Source organism: Sceloporus undulatus, chromosome 2, assembly GCF_019175285.1.
Source record: "Sceloporus undulatus isolate JIND9_A2432 ecotype Alabama chromosome 2, SceUnd_v1.1, whole genome shotgun sequence".
NCBI lineage: Eukaryota > Metazoa > Chordata > Lepidosauria > Squamata > Phrynosomatidae > Sceloporus > Sceloporus undulatus.
In genome coordinates, this window is record NC_056523.1 from 176,106,212 (window position 1) to 176,121,282 (window position 15,071).

The 15,071-nt window shown below is 46.1% G+C and overlaps 1 protein-coding gene across 1 annotated transcript in view; it reads left to right on the top strand.

Moving 5' to 3' along the window:
* MAP3K12 (mitogen-activated protein kinase kinase kinase 12) overlaps positions 1-14,870 on the top strand; it is a 61,099-nt gene extending 46,229 nt beyond the window's left edge. The window contains exons 11-14 of the mRNA XM_042454641.1: positions 1,593-2,148; positions 8,863-8,933; positions 11,590-11,863; positions 13,631-14,870. Coding sequence (XP_042310575.1) covers positions 1,593-2,148; positions 8,863-8,933; positions 11,590-11,863; positions 13,631-13,729 — 1,000 coding nt within the window. The 3' untranslated portion in view covers positions 13,730-14,870. The remainder of the gene's footprint in view (positions 1-1,592; positions 2,149-8,862; positions 8,934-11,589; positions 11,864-13,630) is intronic.
* Positions 14,871-15,071: the final 201 nt, after the last annotated feature.

A 15,071-nucleotide genomic window follows, 5' to 3' on the forward strand; every position in this document is an offset into this window, starting at 1 on the left:
GAGGCCTGCCATTAGCAACAGAACAATACACATGCAAATCACTCCTCCTTTCCAGGTCACACAATATATATACCCAAGTCCTTTCCATGCAAGCATTCTCTGAAGATGCCAGCCACAGATGCTGGCGAAACGTCAGGAAGAAACTCTTCTAGAACATGGCCACATAGCCCAAAAAAACTACAAAAAGATTTAGAATTATCAAGATCTACAAATGGAGATTCACATCATGTAATTCACATTATGCTATCATACCTCACTGATACTTTGGTCCAAAACACACTGCAGAAATAATGCAGTTTGAGACCATTTTAACTGCCCTAGCTCAATGCTAGGGAATCCTGGGAGCTGTAGTTTATTGTGGCACCAGAGCTTCTCTGACAGATAAGGTTCAATATCTCACAAAACTCACAAAGTTCTCACCAGAACACTCTGGCAGAGAAGGGTAAATGCTTCACAGAACTACAGTTCCCAGAATTCCCTAGCATTGAATCAGGGCAGTTGAAGCGCTCTCAAACTGGATTATTTCTGCATTATGTTTTGGATCTTCAATTCCTAGACACAATCTGAATCACTGATGGTCCAAATTTGCAGTCAGGTACATCTGGTAGACTATGAAATGGAGGATAATGTGAAAAGGTATGATGGAATTAATATTGATTTCTTCATTGATTTATTTTAGACTTTGTAGCTCACCATTTTACACATAATTTAAGATAGCTAACAGTTTCAAGTTTTAAAATAAGCAATAATAAAACACTGTAACAAAGCAATACAGGGGTACCCCGGGTTACGAATTTAATTTGTTCCGCCGCCGCGTTCGTAACCTGAAAAGCTTTTGCAAGCCGAAAACCCATAGGCGCTAATGGGGAAAAGCCGCGATTTGGTGCGAAAAAGCGCCGAAAAGCACCAAAATTTCTTTCGTAACCCGAAATAACCTTCGTAACCCGGAACAGTTTTTTTCAATTGATTTTTTTCGTAACCCGGAAATTTCGTAAGGCGGCGCATTCGTATCCCGGGGTACCACTGTAGTAAAATTTTGCCAAACAAGCTGGGACCAGAAAGAGAAAAACAGCACTGGGGGCGTGATGCCCTTTGTGGGCACACTGAAATGTAAGCTGGCATCCAATCAGTGACAAATGCTTATACATTCTTGCGGTTAGCAAAATCCAGCTGCACTGTCCATGCTGACCCTTGTACCCTTAATTTGCTCTTCTCATGTTGGGGTTCTCCTGTCACCTGCATTTGGTTGTGAGGGGACATTGGGGGGGATGGCCAGATAGCAACTGGCTGTCCTTCAGCAGCTTGCTGCAGGAAAGCAAGGACATTAGGAGGTCCTCCAGGAGCTCCAGGAGTCTGACCTTGTTGTCATCCCCTGGCCACCAAATAGGGCCACCAACAAAAGAACAGTGTGTTAAGGGAAGGGTGAAGGCACTTACTTATTCCTGGAAGAACTTTACACTCTTCAAGTGCAAACTGGGATCTTGGCTATAGTCATGTCGTCATCAGTAATCACCATCTCCATTTTCATTGATCATCATCACAACCACATCTGCATAGGTGGCTAGTCAAACTCCTTTCCTCCTCTTTTGCAGGCCAGACATTCTGAAGACAGAGGTGATCATGGATCCAGCTCTGCCCCAGCTTGCCATCCCCGTGTGCCAGAAAGGTCCCCCGTCACCCGGGCGCAGTCGCCGGGCTAAGTCACGCTACCGTAAGGTCAGCACTCGGGGCAGTTGTGGGGAGCTGGCTGAACCTGGAGGAGCCAAGCGCCTGGAGCCCTGTGCTGCTCTGCGAGGCCTTCAGCATGACCTTTTACTACGCAAGATGTCGTCTTCCAGCCCTGACCTCATCTCCACGACTCTTGGGGCTGAGAGCCGTAAAGGGGCAGCCGGGCCCGAATCCCCACCGACAGAGCAGCCCCGCAGTGAAACCCCCAGTGAAGATACTGCCTCAGTGCCATGCTCCAGCAGCCCCGAGTCTCCTTCTTCCCGACAAGGTGCTGTAGGTCCAGCTGGGAAAGCAAGGCTGCAACCAGGAGAGGAGGCTGATAGAGAACAAGGTCGAGGAAGCCGAGCAGGAGCCACCTCTCAATCCCAACACCTCACGCCAGCAGCTCTGTTGTATCGGGCAGCTGTCACCAGGAGCCAGGTAGGCCTGGGGAAAGAGGATGGCTTACTTGCCCTTTCCTCTCCCGCAAGAACCAATAAATGGCACACAATTGGCAAGCAGGGGCATGGCAGAGAATGTGTCTCCAGTTGCAATGATTCTCTTTGTCCTTCCCTGTCATAAACAATTTAGGACTTTTGTACAGAGGAGATTGTTGTTTGTTTCTTTGTTTAACTTGGTATATTTCTTGGACTGGGAGCCAGCGTGGCATAGTGGTTTGAGTGTTGGACTAGGACTCTGGAGACCAGGGTTCATTTCACAGCTCTGCAGTTAAATCCACTGGGGGATCTTGGGTAAGTCACATGCTCTCAGCCTTAGGGGAAGGCAATGGCAAATCTCTGAACAGTTTTGCCCAAAAAAAAAAAAAAAATACCCTCCATGATAGTTTTGCCCTAGGGTTGCCATAAGTCAGAAATGACTTGAAGGCACACAACAACAATTTCTTGGACTACTTTCTGTGTAAGTTACCAAAGCAGTTAACAATGTATAACTGAAAATAACAACACTGAGAAAGCAATTGAAATTCGGCAACAAATAAGGAACATATACAATAAAACTGAGGAGGCAGCATAGTGAAGTGGCTTGAGCGTTGGACTACAACCCTTGAGACCAGGATTCAAATTTCCTCTTGGCCATAGAAATCCACTAGATGACCTTAGGCAAGTCACATACTCTCAGCCTCAGAAGAAAAGAAAGGCAAGCCTCTTCTGAACAAATCTTGCCAAGAACATGTAAATAACCCATGAGAGGGCATTCCAGAGTTGCAAAGCTAACACAGAGATGTCAGAATGAGCTGATATTTTCCAGAGGGCCTCACTGGCTAGTCTCAACCCTTGGAGATATAACGGATTTGCAGGAAGAGAGTTCTCAAGGTTACCAACGCTTACCAATTTAGGGCTTGAATCTGTCCTGGAAAACAAGCTAGTAACCAAGTGTTGGTGTAAGCTCCCAGTTGTTTATATTTCTGATTTATCATATTTGTTTTCCTTCTATATATTGTTCCATTCCTTGTTCCACTAGTTCTATTTTACTTCTAAAATTTCTCATTTCTCAAATTTCTCATTTTTAAATTGCTTGCTTTGTTTGAAACAGCCAGATAAGATCCATGCTATTAAGCCTATCCTAGTGTTATAAATTATATCAACACTTACTATTGCAGATAGTTTATTTACAATAAGACTTTCCCTTCAGTTTCCCTGATTCTCCTTCCTTTCTTTCCCCCACTTACCTTCTTATTTGTAATTTAAATCATATATTTTAACTCTTTCTGATCAAGGAGTTTTACAGTGATTAGTATTATTGACTATGGTCCAAAACACATGGCAGAAATAATCCAGTTCGAAACTACTTGAACTGTAATTTATTGTGGCACCAGAGCCCTCTGACAGAGAAGGCTAAATGTCTCACAAAACTACAATTCCCAGAATTCCCTAGCATTGAGCCAGGGCAGTTAAAGTGACCTCAAACTGGATTTTTTCCTCAGTGCAGTTTGGACCTATATCACTTGCAAAATCCATAATTTTTTCTGTAGGCAGAAAGTGGATTCTTTTCTTGCAGAATGTTCCATCGCCTGATACAAAATAAACACAGACCTGAAGTGAGCAAGAAGTGAAGTCACACCTCATTCCCACTTTTCAAAGGGGTTTCAGGACATCTGGCTCTTCTGAATTAGAGCTGGATCTTCTCTCCACAGAACAAAGCAGCATCCCGCATTGGAAAGCTCTGTGAAAATATATTACCACAAGTTTGATAGTCAAATGTAGGATTTGTATCTACTGCAAGCTTTGTAATCATGACATGAGATAGTGGTTTGAGCCTTGGACTAAGACTCTGGAGGCCAGGGTTTGATTCCTGCTTGGCCATGAAACCCACTGAGTGACCTTGGGCAAGTTACATGTTCTCAGCCTCAGGCAAAGGCCATGGGGTCAAACGTCCTCTGAACAAATCTTGTCAAGAAAACCCCATGATACATTTGCCTTAGGGTTACCATATGTCAGAACCTACTTGAAGGCACACAGTTTTTCCCTTGGGGAAATCTCCAATGACAAGACAGGGCAGGACAGTCCTCATGGATGCATGTCCACTTTTCTTCATTTTGACCCAAATCAAGGCTCTGTTTTTTTCCCCTTGCAAATATTTTGTGCCTAGAAAAGCTGAATTCTGAATTATGCTGCCCAGGGAGAGTGGGATTAGTTATAGGTGGCTACTGTTGTAGGAAAGGCAGAAGAGGCTGGGAGAACATTGTCGAGACATCATTGTCTCTCACAGACCTTCTAATAACATTTGCCATGGACTTCGTATGGTCTGGAAACTCTATGTATCATCAGGCTAGCACAGTAGCAGCAGTAGTTGCAGCAGCAATGGTGGTGATAGCCAAAACATCTGGTTATGGGTAGAGGGAAGGGGGGCAGAATTCTCCCCCAAACTCTCCCTTTGCTGCCAGCACCTTTAAGATAAGCAAGGCAAGGTTCCACGCAATACCTCAGTTTGATGCCATTGGTAGTTTAGTTCTAGCACAGTGAGGGCAACATGAAATCCAGCATCATTATTGTCAACTACTTGGAGACCCATTACAGCTGAAACGCTGGGAAAAAAAGTGTATTATTCTAGTATGTTTTCTGTTATTGGCTCTGATTTATGGTGACTGGATCCTAGGGTTTTCTTGGGCAAGATTTATTCCCAGGAGGTTTGCCACTGCCTTCCTCTGAGGTCAAGAGAGAGTAACTTGCCCAAGGGCACCCAGTCTTTTTCCATAGTTGAGTGGGGATTCAAACCCAGGTCTCCCAGAGACCTAGTCCAACATTCAAACCACTAGCTGCCTTCAGTGTATTTTGGGAGAAAGGCAACAATAGATAGATTGATAGATAGATTAATTAATTAATTAAAGTATACATCATACTGGTGGTAGTGGTAATGGCAGCTACTCCTTTTTCATGCTACATATAAACATGCTAAGCAAGTGTGCTCATTTTTGCATCATCCTAATTCAGCTAATCAGGGATGGACATGTACCTAGGGAACAATCTGTCCAAGGTATTACAAAGTACTCAAAGCCAAAAGCTGGTGGTCCAGCTTTTAAAATTTCCTAGAGCTTTGTTTTTTCCTTGCCAAGCCTGTCTCCTCATAGCCTTCCAAGCCTGAACCTTACAGGAGCATGCAACCTTCTGCAAGTGAACTTCCACTTATGCAATAGAAGTCCCAGTTGCTGTCATCTCAAAATATGCTCTGGAGGCTGCCCAAATATTTTTGGAAGAGCTGCTCTCTCTCTCTGTCTCTGTCTCTGCTGGAGAGAGAGAGTTGCCTCCCTCCTGGTTCTGCTGACCAAAAAAGCAGACATCATCATTCAATTCTCCTGCCGTGTTTATGTCTGTGGGCTTTCTTTCTGTCTGTTTCTTCTTTCTTTCCCATTTACATATTCAGTGAATCAATCAGTCAGTCAAACCGTCAGTTGCAGTGAATGCATTGACTCCAGATGTGGTATATAGAGTGCTACCTACCTAGGGTTGCCATAACCCACCCACCCCCCGTGACCAGCAAGCTTGGGGGGCCCCTCCCGGTCACAGTCCGTTGGACCACCCCACCCCGTGCCTGGTTCCCTGTTTGGGGGCCCGCTCCGGCCATTGCCGCTGCCGCTAATGCGACTGCTGCGGCGCCAACCCACCTCCTCCTCCAGCTCGCCTTCCTCCTCCTTCCTCGCCTCAGGGCGAGGCTTGAATGCCGCCCAGGCCTCAGTAGGGTTTAGCGGCAGCGCACGCGCCTGCCCACTTCCCTGACGCGCGCCGGGGGAAAGAAGTGGGGCAGCTGCGCGCTGCCGCTGGCCCTACTGGGCCTGGGCGGCATTCAAGCCCTCGCCCTGAGGCGCGCCTGCAGGCTTCAGAGCAGGAGAGAAAGGGTCTTCCTCAAAGGGAGAACTTCTCTCCCTGCCTTGGGCTTCCCCGCCGGCCAGGCAGGCTCCCGGGCAGGGAGAGAGGGTCTCTCCTCCAAGGGAGACCCTTTCTCCCTGCCTTGGGGCTTCCCCGCCGGCCAGGCAGGCTCCAAGGAGGGAGGAAGGGTCTTCCTCCAAGGGAGACCCCTTTTCCTGCCTTGCAGCTGCTCTCGTCGCTTTCTCTCCTTCTGGTACTCCTCGTCTTCCTCTCCTTCTCCTCCCTGTCCTCCTCCTCCTCTTCTCCCATTCCTTCTCTCTTCCTCCTCCTCTTTTTTTCCACCTCCTATTCCCTTTCCTCCCCTTTTTCTCCTCTCTACTCCCTCTTCTCCTCCTCTCTTCCCCCTTCTCCTCCTCTTCTTCCTCCTTTTCTTCTTCTCCTCTTCCTCCTCCTCTGCTTCTTCCACTCTTCCTCCTCTTCTGGTTTTGACCCGAAAGGGAAGCAAAATTCTGCCATCTGTCTAGGAATAATGCCAATGTCCTCCATTTTTTCATGCCTAAGAATCATGCATTTATATGAATTTTTTTAAAAAACATCATTTTTGCATGTCCTCATTTGAAAATTTTGTCCTACGTTTGTCCTACATTGTCCCAGTTCGGAGGTCCTGACTTATGGCAACCCTATACCTACCACTTCCCTCCAATCCCAGAGTTCATGTACACTAGGCAAAAGACTCTGGGTGTTCCCAGTTTCTCTCCATAACCTCTGCATTCTGGAGTGCTTACTGGGCGGCTGTCTACACATAAAGTCCCATGGTGCTGGGCAGCACAGTGGACATGTGTGTAAACAGCCGCCAGGCACTGCTGCAGAATGCTCCAGATTTTTCTGCATGAGTTCTTAAAATCTGATTTAGGCAGGGCTAGGGCAGAAATAGCCTTTCTTCATGAAGACAGTATGCATGCAAATTGGGGCTTTGGCCCTGCACCATGTAGACAGGTCATGGGGGGAGGGCTGACTGGTGTAATTGGTCCATGTAGATGTGCCCCATTTTCCTCCAAAAATACTGCAAAGAGTAATAGCCAATCAGATAGGGTGGGAAGAAAAGAAGGCAAGGTGGATGAAATGCCTTTGCTTATGGTTTTCTGGATTTGGGTGAAAGTTGGGGTCCCCCACCTCAAGCTTTGGGAGACATTTTTAAAAAGTGTCCTCTTCCCATTGCTTCCATTGAGAGGGGGGAAACTATGCCATCACCGGGACAAACGTATGCCCCTGTTCCCCCACCTCCAGTTCAGGAGATGTTGGGACATAGGAATGCCTAGGATCCTGCAGATCCACAGCCCCCTCTTCCAGCTTCCTCTGTCTCTGATTCCAGAGCTCCAAGTACAGAGGAGTCCTGGCTGTAGACCTTGCCACTGTCCCATGGAGGAAGAGTTTGAGTTTGCATTGTAAGAGGGAAATCTGCTTGAAGATCTCTGCTTCAGAGAGGAAGAACCAAAATATCCTCTGGCCTCTGGCATGGCCTCCTTTCGGGATCATAGTGTTGCAGCCTAAATTAAGCAAATTATTTAAGGCATGCACATATGCTAAAGCAGAAACATAATGTCAGGATGTTTCTGTCTCCGGAGCTTCAGCTCCTAAGGGAAGCGTTTCAACAGTCTCAAGGCTTGCCAATGAATTTTAAACTGCTCAATTCAATTTCTGTACACCTTTTCTACTTTCTCTTCATAATCAGATACACCCACACAATCACACAAAAAGCAGCTGAGAGAGATAATCTTTGGACATTATCAGACAATCCAATGGCAATCTGAATGCAATCATGGGGTTTCACGTTATTGCGTGATAGACTACCACACGCAAATTTGGGCAATGGGAAGTTAGTCCGAGTGCAATCATGGGGTTTCACGTTATTGCATGATAGACTACCACATGCAAATTCAGGCAGTGGCATGCTGTTTTCGGGCAATGGGAAGCCAGTTTGAACACAGTTCGCATTCATGTAAATTTGCTGAACTAGTGAATTCACGTAAATGCGTTCTGGCCCCACTTTCTTTTCATTCGAAATTAAGAGAAATTCCTCATGTGTGATAAAGTCCTTTGAAAGAGTCACTCTTTGCACAGTTACCTGTCTTAACACCAGGTAGGGCTGTGTACATGTAACCCTAAGTGGTCCTTATTAGAGATACCAGATTTTGCTAATCAAGTTTAGGAACTGGGATGAGACAGGTTGATACTACGCACCTTCCAGCATTTGGCTGATGAAAACTGGGGCAAATATAGCCAAGAAACATCAGGGTGCTGTTAAAATGGCAAAAGTTATGAATGATTAAATGCATAGAAGCTGGGAGAAGCTGCAGTTGTTTCCTTTTTTTGTGAGACTACTAGGAAGCAGAAAACTCCGACCTCTCCTCTCCTCTCCGACTTGCTGAGACCACTGAGCACAAACTATTTTTGCACCTTTTTTGCTGCAATTAAAGTAAGCGGAAGGCAAAGGGGAGGAAAGTGGGAGAAGGCAAGAGAAATGGGGCATTTTAAAAGCAGCTGAAAGAGTTGAAAGACAAGAATATTGACCTGGACTTTCCTTGCCAAATCTGAACAGCTGGAGGCTATGTACTGTTCGTCCTGAGTGGGAATAGGTACATTCAGTCCGAGCTTCTGTGCCTGTGTAAATTCAGATTTAAGCCCATGAATCCAATAATGCTAAACAAGTGGACAAAAGAATTAACAGTGTCATTTGAAAAACATGTCTAGTGAACTGAGGATTTATTCTACCTTCATCTTGTCAATACTGACATAGTTTCTTCTCTTCCCCCCCACCCCTTTCTTTCCTTAGAAGCGTGGAGTCTCCTCAGAGGAGGAGGAGGGCGAGGTGGACAGTGAAGTAGAGCTTCCCCTTCGGCAAAGGTGAGTGAAGAGACAGTGAAGTAGAGCTTCCCCTTCAGCGAAAGGTGTGCAGTTTGTCTTACTGAGCATGTTGAGCTGGGAATTTTAGAGCCAAGTCCCTTCCATGCTTTTCCTCTTGTTCATTTTGGCACTGTTGTTCATTGCACCAGTATGTATGTAACCATCATTCCTCTTTGTTTATTTTGCGCCATAAGTGTAGATGGCATTTCACAGAGGACTTCTCACAATCTGGGTCATCAGATTTTCAAAACACTGCACAAATTATTCAACAAATCCTTTTAACTAAACACTTACTGCCTGTGGGGGGAAGTGCTAAATAATATATTGGCTCAAACTGGCATGCTTCTATTTTTTCCCCCCATTTATGGAGCATTTATAAACCCATGAAAAACTGTTTGGTGGTTTTGTGGATGACGCCTTGAGCTCCACCATGGCAGATATATGGAAAATACATGAAATAGATCCAGATATCATACCCTCCAACTGTCCCAGTTTGACAGGGATAGTCCTGATTAATCCTCTGCCACTTTTCCAGTTGCTTTTAGAAGGTCCATTTCTCTCTCCTCCTACTTTCCCCCATTGTCTTCAGTTTACTTCCAAATTACTGCAAATGGAGCACAAAAGTAGTTATCACTCAATTCACACACAAGGGAGTAGAGGAGAGGAGTGGGAGGAATTTTGCCCTTCCCAGTAGACTCAGGCAAAAGCAAACAACTGCAGCCTCTCCTAACTCATCTTTTCTTCCTTGTTATTTTGTTGTCTTGACCCCACACTCTGATGTTAGTTGACCACATGCATCCCAGTTTTCATCAATATTGAGAGGGTATGAAACACTTAATGAAGACATTTAATACCTATTATTTTAAGCTGTAACCTCTTGATCAACCACTCTTGTTGGTTGAAGCATGGTATCATCTACACTGAGTAGATATCCTCTCATACGTTCAGTACATGTTATATAAGTTTGCACTCACTATTCTGTAAATCAACATTTTGAAAAAAAAATTGATATGGAATAATCAGGAATAAACTTGATTATTAAAGTTCTCCTTTTGGCCTTGAAATCTATATAGCAAGATGCTGTTATGGTTTTGGGTGGCTAGGTTCCTGCAAGTACCCATTGCCATTTTGGTAATGCTGAGTGGCTTTTCAAAACCTGGTGTGTTGGCCCATACTGGTTCAGGATAATGTGATTGCAGGATGGAAGGTATAAGGAATGTGGTGGCTTAGTGGTTAAAACACCAGTTCTGATGATTGTAAGGTGAGAAGGTTGGCAGTTCAAGGTCCAAGTGTCTCGTGAAGGGGTTATCTCTCATCACTAGCCCCAGCTTCTGTCAACCAAGCATTTCAAAACCATGGAAATGCAAGTAGATAAATAGGTACCACTTCAGTGGGAAGGTAACAGCGTTTGGTGCAGTCATATTGGCCACATGACCATGGAGTCATCTTTGAACAATGCTGGCTCTTCGGCTTAGTAATGAAGATGAACACTTCCCACTACAGTTGGTTATGACTAGACAGTCATGTCAAGGGGAAACCTTTAGGATGGAAGGTTGTGGAAGGCTGACCTAGAGAGAGTCCAGCAGTTTCTCTAGGCCTCAGTGGTTCCATAACTTTTGATCAGGGGAGAGGAACTTCTGGCTCATCCAGCTCAGAAAAGATGTAAATCCCAACTATGAGACATTAAAGCAGGGGTAGGCAAACTGCGGCCCGCGGGCCGAATGTGGCCCGGCGAGGCCTTGGTACTGGCCCCAGCCCGGTCCTGCCGCTTATTGCCGCCAGGGCCTTTGGCGTCTCGCGCGAGGGGCATGGTGGGGCAATTGTCTATAGAAGCCTCAGAAACATGCATTTATCTTAACATTTTTTAAAAATCAGCAATGTTTTTCACGTGTCCTCCATTTTTTATTTAAAAAGTGCCCTCCATTTGAAAAATTTGTCCTACATTTGTCCCGGCTTATTTATTTAATTTTTTTAAATTATTTAATTATTTATTTTTTGGCTTCGGCCCCCCAGTTGTCTGAGGGACAGCAACCCGGCCCCCGGCTCAAAAGGGTTGCCTACCCCTGCATTAAAGGAATCCTTCCCCCAAATCCTTACCCTTCCAAAAATTTTCCCATCTGCATGTCCCTGCCCCTCTGCCTTTGGAGAGGTGAGCAAGTTATGGAGGGCATCTTTCTGTGCTCTCTGGTCACTGACCAGATTTCACACGGAGGTTCCTCCATGCCCTATTCTTTCCCTTCAGGGAAAGCAAGTGGGACAGGGAGGAACACATTTGGTGAGATACTTTCAGCTAGGCTTGCATGCATCACAGTAAGTCTCAATCTGGATTCAGCTGCTTTTGCAGGGATGTCCAGCCGAGAAAGGTTTTTCACCACCCAGGAAAGAGCACCAGAGAGCAAAAGGGGGCAGTAATCAAACAACTGAGTAGGGGTGGCTGTGGATTAAAGAGTTTTGTGCTCTTCCCTCTTTATCTGCTGTTGTGTCTCTGGAAGAGAGGGGCCTAGAAGAAAACTCAAGCCTGATGGGATCCATTCTTTGGGTCCTGCTACCGTCTTTCTGTGCAATGTGGTTATCATTGTACTATGCTCATTCTGGGTGAGGGTTGCCATGATCCCCCAAGGCTCACAGCCTTCTCCCTCTTTCTTTCTCTGCCTAGGTGGCCTCAGACCATGAGCAAGCGGCAGTCACTCTCCACTTTCAGCTCGGAGAATTTCTCTGATGGAGATGGCGAAGAAGGCACTGCCAGCGAGGGCACCACAGCTTCCCACAGCGGTGGCACGCCAGATGTGGCCAGCACCAATACGGACGAACGGCTGGATGCAGAGCGTTCAGATGATGATATCCTGGGACACTCGGATGGGCTGTCTGAAAAGGAGGCAGCCATCCGTCTCGTCAAACGCCAGCTCAGTGCCGAGCAGAATGCAGGAGAGGTGGGTGCAGAGGGAGAACTGGGAGGATTGCCAAGGCTTTTTGGAGGCTGTGGGCCTGCTTTGTTTTGCTTCAGGAATGCCTGAGGTAGCAAATGTTGATAATGTAGGTCAGGGGTAGGCAACCCTTTTGAGCCGGGGGCCGGGTTGCTGTCCCTCAGACAACTGGGGGGCCAAAGCCAAAAAATAAATAATTAAATAATTTTTTAATAAATAAATAAATAAATAAACTGGGACAAATGTAGGACAAATTTTTCAAATGGAGGGCACTTTTTAAATAAAAAATGGAGGACACGCAAAAATTTTTGCTGATTTTTAAAAAAAGTTAAGATAAATGCATGTTTCTGAGGCTTCTATAGACAATTGCCCCACCATGCCCCTTGCGCGAGACGCCAAAGGCCCCGGCGGCAATCGGCGGCAGGACCGGGCTGGGGCCGGTCCCAAGGCCTCACTGGGCCGCATCCGGCCCGCGGGCCGCAGGTTGCCTACCCCTGATGTAGGTGCTTGGGGAAGATTGCTGGACAACAGTTCCTTCCTGTTCAGTGTTAACTTAAATCAACTATATCACGTCTGCCTGCATCTATGCTTTGCAGATTTTTTATTCTGCATATACAGCAAGGGTGGACAACCTGTGGCCCTCCATATGTTGCCTGACTACAACTCCTGCCAGTCCTAGCCACTGGTGATGGATGATGGTAGCTGCAATCCAACAATAACTGGGGAGCCACTTTTTGCCCAGGTGGATATACAGTGTTATTAGCAAATTCTGAAATGGAATTCACCACTTTGAGGGAATTGCCTGCCATTTTTACTGCAAAATGGTCAGGTGTCTAGCTCCCAAGATTGCAGAGAAATTTTAAAAGGTATGGACAATTTCTAGTGACAATTCCAAGACGAAAGATAAAAGGAGGATTTCCAGTGGTCAAGGAGGACATGATGTATGCACTCCAAATACCTTTTAGCCCTTCCCCATGACTGGCAGAAGTTAAATAAATTATGCAGTATATGCAATGAAGCGGGAGAAGTGCTTTATCTGCATAATGTATTTTGTTTTGTTTAAAGCTTTTCTTAGTGCAGAACCTTGCTTTTAAAGAACAGTGTATGGATGAGCAAAGAACCTCTCTGAAGCCGAAGGCTTTCATGGTCGACATCCATAGTTTTTTGTGGGTTTTTCGGGCTATGTGGCCCGAAGATGCCAGCCACAAATGATGGTGATACGTCAGGAATAAACTCTTCTAGAACATGGCCACATAGCCCAAAAAACCCACAAAAAAACTAAAGAACCTCTCTGTTTTGCAACCACAGTCAGAGCAGTATGTGGCCTAGTTATTGAAGAGCATAGGGGCCATGGTGCGTGAGACCCAAGGCTCATCCCAGGAGAGGGCAATGCACAGCCTTCTAGATGTTGTTGAACTACCATTCCTATCAGCCCTAGTCAGCATAGACAATGATGAGGAATGCTGGGTGTTGACTCCAGCAGTATTTGGAAGGCTGCACTTTGTCCACTCCTAGCCTTTCTCGTTCAGCATTATCTTCCCATAGATGACAACCCTTGAACCCATGAGCACTGCAGGAGAGCAACAGCACCTTCCCTATGACATTCTCCTAGAACTTATTTTAAAGGGCATACTGCCAGTAATACTGGAGATTGAACCTACATGCCATGACTGGAAGTAATCTTCTCCTTCCCTGTGATTTTTGGTGTGGGGTAAATCAATCCATCCTTCCTTCCTTCCAACCCTGATTCCTTTTTTTCCTCTCTGTTCCCAGGACCCTGCCGCCTACGAAGATTCAGACTGTGACAGTGCCGAACTGGACCATTCAGGCAGTGGGGAGGTGCAGAGACTTCCAGACATGCCCAATTTGTGAACTCACCCGCTCGGCTTTCCCTTCTTCAGGTTGTACAGACCCGTCCTTCCTCTGCCTCTCTGCACCACCACCATCTCCCCAGATATTTATATAAATAATCTATAAAGCTCTATATAAATATATATTATCTCATAATCTCTGGAAGGAGAGCCAGCACGCCTCATCACCTCCCTCCCTGCCCTCACTTCAGCTTCCTGCATTCTCTCGGACTGGCTGGGTTTGCGTGTGTGGGTCTCAAGGGTCACTTCCTGCCATCGGGACTCGCTGTTTTCACTTGGGACAACTGGAGACACAGAACAAATGAACACAAAACCAAGCAACTTATAGTCATTGCCCTTCCAACTGAGCAGGGCGGCTTGTGCCCTATGCTGAGAGGAATTGATCCCTTCTACTCTACTTCCTCAAGTCCTGAATATTGTGAGTTCCAACAAAGGACCCACCAGTTCCGGCCAAGCCCAAGGATTCACCAATGAGTCCAAGAAGCAAAGTAAGAGATTGAGGAAAGAGTTGAGCTGGAAATGTGGTGCTTTCATCTCCCAGAGGAAATGGCAAGGTGCATCAACGGGGCTCCAGAGCTCTTTGCTACATCTCGGCTGGAGGGTGTGCATTTTGAGCCTCAGCCAGACTGTCTCTGAGAGGGACTTAATGCATGTTTGGGCCACAGTCAGCATGGAAACTCCCTTCTCCCCGTCCCACTAAGCCACAGCGTGAAAAATAAGTCTTTCCCATTCCTCTTATGTAGCCCTTTGCACAAATAACAACCAAAGCCAGAGTGCAACAACCTCTCAAAACACAAACACACATACCCATGCTCCAGTTCTTGGGAATGGGGTGCATAGCCCCAAAACTACAGTATCTGCTCCCTTCCCTCATCCTCCAGCACCCAACCATACTGGGTGAGGTTGGGTCAGTGAGTGTATATATACACACACATACACACCACACATATGTATACATGTATATACACTCAATGTGGCCCATTCACAATTTTGGGATGGGGAAAACAGCTCCATTCTACTCTCTGCTGGCACCAACATGCACTGCACTTTTTAATTTAATTAATTAATTTATTTTATTAATTTATAACGAGGAATGTTTACATTTGCACTTAATGTGTGTCCCTGTCAGGTGGGTTTGTGTGGTGGAGGGTGGGTGGGGTGGGGAGGTGGGGGCAGAGAAGGAGGGTCAAGGGGCAGCAGAGGAGCGCGCAAGGGGTGGGGAGCGGGAATTTGCCGATGCTGATCCTGCTTCTGCCCGAATTTCTGAAATTGCTTAAAAGAAGAAAAGGGACTCCCTCAAGTTTACACTTGCAAGGAAAAATCCTTTCTTCTTGGTTTCTCAG